General features: G+C 48.7%; 1 protein-coding gene across 1 annotated transcript; it reads left to right on the plus strand.

The window, feature by feature from the left end:
- The first annotated feature begins 473 nt into the window (after nt 1-473).
- On the plus strand, nt 474-6,359 carry ARHGDIB (Rho GDP dissociation inhibitor beta). The gene is made up of 5 exons (XM_061362153.1): nt 474-677; nt 1,250-1,333; nt 2,708-2,784; nt 4,605-4,668; nt 5,573-6,359. The coding sequence occupies exons 1-5, from the start codon at nt 500-502 to the stop codon at nt 5,770-5,772; spliced, it is 603 nt and encodes a 200-aa protein (XP_061218137.1). The 5' UTR covers nt 474-499; the 3' UTR covers nt 5,773-6,359.
- The last annotated feature ends 279 nt before the right edge of the window (nt 6,360-6,638 follow it).

A 6,638-nucleotide genomic window follows, 5' to 3' on the forward strand; every position in this document is an offset into this window, starting at 1 on the left:
TTAGCCTACTGTGAAAGGGTAAATGAAACCCCTGGCCTTGGCTTTATTCATGTCTTTCTGTCCCCCAGTGCGTGGCAGTGGCTCTTTGTGTGATATAGCTGGCGAGCACTGAAGCCTTGCATGGTGGCTTGTAATTGCAGGGCTGCCGGCCACAACTGTGCTGCAGAGTGGCTGTAAATCACTCTGCTTTCAGCCTCTGCTCCTGCACCTCCTCCCCAGGAGGGAAGAATGGTGTAGGTCTGTAGGTCTGCGTGTGCGCGTGGTGCCTGCAGGGAAAGGAGCGGGGGCAGAGGGGGATTGTGTTCGAGCCAGAATATTGGCTCGGCAGTGCCGGGATTGCAGCTGATCACCAGCGCCATTTGCCTTTAACGATCCCGCTCTGTGCTGGGTGTGTGCCTGCCTATCCAGGGATCGAGCTGCGCTGTGCCCAGAGCAATTGCCCCTGGGGATTACCTTCCAGACCAGTCTTATTGACTACCCGCACTTCTTCTCAGTGACCATGACTGAGAAGACCCAAGAACCTCATGTGGAGGATGATGATGATGAGCTGGATGGGAAACTCAACTACAAACCTCCTCCCCAGAAGACACTGCAGGAGCTGCAAGAGTTGGACAAGGATGATGAAAGCCTTGCTAAATACAAGAAGTCCCTGCTGGGAGATGGACCTGTGGTAGTAGGTAGGCTGGGGCATTCTGATAGGAAGGGACTGGGGAGATGCATCACAACAGTGTGCTGTGGGGATGGTGCAAAGCCTTAAGGAAGAGGGAGCTTGTTTGTCCAGGCACATGAGCTGCTTCTGTTGGAGGACTGGGGATGGACAGGTGGAAAGATGCATGTCAAAGAAACAGGGAAAATGCTCTAACCATTAGATGTAAGGTTACTAGGACGTGCTGACATCAGAAAGGGACTTGTGGTGGGAGGTCTGTGGGCCTTGGAGGACCCTTGAAGGCTTAAAATCCCCTGGGAACCAGTGTATGCTGAAAGAGAGACTTGCTGCTCAGAATGATCTTATGGGGGGATTGCCTTGGAGTGGAAAGACCTCCTCTGGGTATTGGGATGGAGGCTGGAGGGATCCATGTTGGCAGACTGGGGTAGATACATGGTCCTATTGTACTAACAGTCTGTTGTTACTAGGTGTTGCGTGAAGTGGAGTTTCTGTGTTTCTTCAGTGTTCAGAGACAGTGTTCACTCTCCCCCCCCCCTTTAATATTGCAAGCTAACAGCTTCCCCCTGACTTTCCTACCTGCAGACCCAACAGCTCCCAATGTGGTGGTCACCCGCCTCACCCTGGTATGTGACTCTGCTCCAGGACCAATCACCATGGACCTTACAGGTAGGTACAGACTGTCATTGCGCACAAAGGGGAACAAACAAAGGCCCTAGCATGCTTCACATTGAAAGGGAGCTTGTCTTTGGGATGCTACAGTGGATTTTAGAGGAACTCTAAGGGCATCTTAGCCTTGTTTCTTATTTTGATGTATATGTATATGAAAAAGGAGATGTACAGAGAAAATTGTTGAGGGTCTTTTTCTCTGGCTCGACTGATCTGAGTTTTTCCTGCATTCTCTTCTTATTTTCAATGAGACCTCATGAGCACATGGGATGTGCATGCATTTGGGTAACCGACTGTTTTGAAACTTCAGAATCAAGCAATGCTGCAGTTCCGGCTCCTGAAGACATGGGGAGAGAACCAGGCTTCACCTTATATGGGCTTTTCTGCAGAGAGAGGAAGTTGGGCCCAGAGGAGCAGAGAGGCTTCCTGTTCAACCAAAAAACACTCAGAACCCTGCAGAGTCCAGGCAGTCTCACAAGCTGGGCAGCAGCTGTAAAACGTGCTCACTCACCCAAGCCAGGGCTGGGCATGTACATTCAAGCATGTACGTGCTCCTGCAGATTCCCAGCAGTGGGTCTGTGCATAAACATCTTTGTGTATATGTGCCCAGACCTGTGTTTGTTTAGGCATTATCTTCATAGATGTGGACACAGGCACATAGAATAGAATAATCTAGAGTTTCACTTCCAAAGACAGCCCTGACCTCAACTGCACAGCTAAGGCAGGTGTAACCTCAATATCCCACTGATTAGAGGGACTGGGTTTGAGAGGCTCATGCTGGGTTTCAGGTGAACATTAAATAGAAATTTCAACATTCCATTCAGAATCCATTTTCTAGCTTGTTCATTGATTGGAATTAAATTAACATATGCAGATTTTCCAGTTTCTTTTTCTAGTTCACCAGAATCCTGTTTCCCAAGTGTTTCTACGCAACTGACATTTGTTTAACAAATGAGCCTTTGTCGCCCATAAGTGTATGATTCCCTTTTGGTGGAAATAGGACATGCTGCTCTGATGCTCAGCTGAGGTCCAAGATGGTCCTTGTTGATAGTCATGTCTCAGAATTATATGTACATAGTTATTGCAGGTAGAACTTTTCCTTTTCATGATTCTTCAGTTGTCATTGCATAAGACTGTGCCAGAGATTGCTACCTTGTACACGTTCATAGAGTCAAAACATATGTACACCTAGGCATTTCTGTGTATGTGCTCTCAACAGGGCAATTGCTTACACAGACCTCTGTGTACTCATTTTGCAAGTGTGCTGTGCTTGAAGGGATGCTTGCTTTTGACACCAATCCCATCACCATCCTCCCTGCGTGTAGTCTTCCCACTGTGACATGTCTAGCTAATGGCTTGATCCTCTCCTTACAGGTGATCTTGAAACACTCAAGAAAGAGACCTTCGTATTAAAGGAAGGAGTGGAATATAGAGTTAAGATCCACTTTAGAGTGAGTTGTTTTCCTTCCTGTTGCTTCTCATCACTTGCTGAATCTGGCCAGTGGCAGCCTACCAGATAAGTAGAGCCAGGCAGCATGCCTGCCTAAAAGTTGGGCCTTTGTAAAGCTTCCATAGCTTCATGTGTCATTCTGCCCAACAAGGGATTGGGTATTTCCAGGGAATTCCTTGTGCTTGGTTGCCCCTTGGAAGAAGTTGCTTTCTGTCCACTCACAGTGGTGAACAACAGGTGGTTTGGAAGCCAGATGGGTAGTTTTGGCTGAGTTTGGCTTCGCATTTTAGCCACCAGAAAACCTTTACTTCACATAAAGTGGAAATGGACAGGGAAGAGAAAACTGCTTTCCGTGAAGTACTGGTTCAGCTGGCGTTGCTGAGCATCATGTATAGAATCATAGAATGGTTGGGGTTGGAAGGGACCTTAAAGCTCATCCAGTTCCAACCCCCTGCCATGGGCAGGGACACCTTCCACTAGAGCAGGTTGCTTCAAGTCCTGTCCAGCCTGGCCTTGAACACTGCCAGGGATGGAGCAGCCACAGCTTCTCTGGGCAACCTCTGTCAGGGCTTCACCACCCTTACAGTAAAGAATTTCTTCCTTATATCTTATCTAAACTTACCCTCTTTAAGATGAAAGCCATTTCCCCTCATGCTGTCACTATATGTCCTTGTAGGAAGTCCCTCTCGAGATTTCTTGTAGTCCTCCTTTAGGAGCTGGAAGGCTGAATACATAAAAAAGATTTAATACCATAGCATTTGGCTGAAGATACCTGAATTCTTCTGGGCCATGATATATCCAAATGGGCTCATTTCTTCCCCTCTCCTGTTAACCAGTGTGTCAGACATTTCTTCTGCTTCCACCTGAAAATGAAACTTGGCCACACTCCAGCATGGCATCCAGTGCTGAAGTGATCATCCCCAACAAATGTTTGCTGCAGACAAAGCTGGGCTTGGCAGAGAAGGCAAAAAGGGAAGGAAGATAGCTCTCCTGAAATGGACAAGGGAAAGTGTTAATGTCTTTCATTCTGTAGGAAAGATTTCCCTTCTTCTCTGAAGCTTGCTTTTTCAGAGATTAATTTGTGTCCAGAGACACCTCCAGTTCTCCTTTGTGCTGTGAAATATTTCCATCTGTATCTGAAGCCTGTTGACAGGAGATACCTGGAGCCAGACAAGTTATTCTAACTCCTTCCCTCAGTCCTAAGGCTGGTAAGAGCTGGCACCATGTGAATTATCTCCTGGGATTTAAAAGGATCTGCCCATCTTGTTTCCAGATTGAGTAGTGCTGTGAAGAGGTGATGTATGCCGGAGGTGGACAGCAAGGGATACATTCAAGCTATCCATAGGAGGTCTGAGGAAAAGCTATGAAGAAAACCGTGCCCCTTTGTCTTTTGAGGAAAAACTTGCCAGCTCTCCACAGAGCTTAGAGAGTAGCTGGGAGTGCTCAGTTAACCTTGCCCTCCAATTTGTGCTACATGGATAACCTTAGTCATACATGTCTGGGTTTCAACACGGAAATTGTTAACCAGGAATTCCCTTCTTCACTTCTCTTTGTCCTCATCAGCCCATCTTGTGAAGCTGGCTGATGTGCTTCAGTCAGCTTCAAAGTCAGGGGAAAGGATGGAGAAGTGCAGGAAATGCACAGAGGATGCTGCAGGTCTCCAGGTGCCTATGGAGAAGTCCTCACAATGTGCCTTGTGCTGAGCATTTGAGAGCAGTGGTGTAGGAAGCCAAGATGGGTAGGTCTCCAAGGAGAGGGAAAACCAGCAGCTATTAAATCAACCCCCCTCCCCTGACACTTCTTTCTGGTCACTTCTTGCAGGTAAACAGGGACATTGTGTCGGGACTGAAATACGTGCAGCACACCTACCGGACAGGAGTGAAGGGTAAGAGCTCTTTGCCTTGCACATCAGTGCTTCTACCTCTGTGTTCCCTCTGCTTAAAGAAGTGTGCCAGCATCTCTGGATGAGGACAGGGCCTCCCCTCATCCCAAGGCCCACCCTGTGCCACCATATAGGAGGCAAGGCTTCTCAGCAGAGTGCCTTAGTTTGCACCCTGAATCACCCAGGCCAACTGCTTCCTGTTCCTGTGCAAACTCAATATGAGCCAGCTCTGGTATCTATGTGCTACACCACCATCTGCAGCAGCAGTCTTCAGAGATACTGGTTAGACAGTGCTTGCCACAGATTTCCTCTCTATACAGAGCTCTTCACCTCCCCTCCTCCCCTTTAGAGTGGCTCAGCCTGTGTGGAGCTTGTCACCCCCTGAAAGCTCTTCCAAATGCACTTGGTAAAATTCAGAACTGCTCTATGGAACTTCCTGCTGTGTGCAGAGTCCTGTGTTTGCCCCAAAAAGCACTCCTCTTTGTGCAGCGCTGCCCTGCCTGGGTGATGCACAAGAGAGCCCCGTTTTGCATGCACACATCCCCCATGTGCATTTCTGCATGCAACCACCTCTAAGGCACCAGCACATGCAAGTGGTGTCTTCTCACAAGAAAATAGAGTAGCAGAGGATCAAGAGAGATCTTGAGCCATACATTGGGTGTACCCACTCCCTTCCAGCAGAACGTACATATGAGAGGGTACTGAATTGCTTCTCCTTCTGCTCATCCATTTATCTTTCTAGCTGTCCTTATGCTTCACTAACTTTTCCCACTGTTTCTGTTCCCCTTGCTGACATGGACTGTCCCTTTCTTTCCCCACTGTCTCCTTTCTGTCTGTGATTTGTGCCCATGCTCCTTAATCATTCTCCACCCGTGGGACTCATACCTTGTGGATTATTTTCTCCTAGTGGACAAAGCCACATTCATGGTTGGCAGCTATGGGCCGCGGCCAGAGGAGTATGAGTTCCTGACACCTACTGAGGAGGCTCCTAAGGGTATGCTGGCTCGAGGCACCTATCACAACAAGTCCTTCTTCACGGATGATGACAAGCATGACCATCTCACCTGGGAGTGGAACCTGTCCATCAAGAAGGAATGGACAGAATGAGTTCACTCAGTATGCCTTCCCCCTTCCCATTCCCTTGCCTCCTGCACCAGTCTCCAGGTGGGCCATGCCCACCACGCTGCTCCTTCCTGCCACTGCGGCCAGCCACAACCCTGGCAGCCCTTCCCATGGGTGCTGGGGCTCTGTGCCAGCCTTTGTCGATGCACAGGTCTGTAGGCGGCCTTTGCTGCTGCTTCTGATACACTGAAAATAACCTGCCCTTTCTCACCACCACCCCATCATTACACCTAATGGGTTAAATTGGGAAGTATCTCCTTCCCTTTCTCCCAGTACTTCCTCCTGCTGCCTCCATCTCTCCTGTACCAACTCTGGTCCCGGAAGTGCCTTTTCTAGGAAACGAGATCACCTGGCAGGGTGGACTGGTCCCTGGAAAATCCCTGAGTTATACTTGCCATATGTTCTGACTCACCGTAAATGGTTTCTTACCTTCCATGATGGTCTCCTGGTCTGTATCTGGTGCCCCACCCCATTAAAATCCATCCTTGTGCAGGCAAAACCAGTTGGGGGAATGCAGCTAGATGCTGTAACAAGACTTCAGTGTCCCCAGAATAAAACCAGTTTCTTTCTTCTTTTCTGTATAAGCGTCACATTCTTTTCTAGTGTGTGTCAGTGATGTGTATGTGGAGAATGCATTATAGGAGGGCTTAAGAGCATGCTTCAGGAGGCAAATAGCCTGCCTCCTTCAGAACATGTCCCAGTGACTGCCCTGTTGGCCAAGCACAAGGGAGCATCAGCCTCTGTGCCCTAGCACTTGGAGAAGTGCAGTGGTTTCTTCTGTGAGGAGAGATGCTCTTACCCAGCTGGGGCACCTGGTCACACAGGCAAAGGGTAGGCAAAGCATCCAGCAC

The sequence above is a fragment of the Neopsephotus bourkii genome, unplaced genomic scaffold (assembly GCF_033783945.1).
Source record: "Neopsephotus bourkii isolate Nb327-2 ecotype Australia unplaced genomic scaffold, CSIRO-AGI_Nbou_v1 NB_107, whole genome shotgun sequence".
NCBI classification, from domain to species: Eukaryota; Metazoa; Chordata; class Aves; order Psittaciformes; family Psittacidae; genus Neopsephotus; species Neopsephotus bourkii.

Bases quoted from the DNA above. Each gene is read 5' to 3' on its own strand.
- ARHGDIB (XM_061362153.1), top strand. From the start codon at position 500: ATGACTGAGAAGACCCAAGAACCTCATGTGGAGGATGATGATGATGAG. The intron at 2,785-4,604 runs GTGAGTTGTTTT...CACTTCTTGCAG, and splicing joins GAGTTAAGATCCACTTTAGA to GTAAACAGGGACATTGTGTC. The intron at 4,669-5,572 runs GTAAGAGCTCTT...ATTTTCTCCTAG, and splicing joins CTACCGGACAGGAGTGAAGG to TGGACAAAGCCACATTCATG.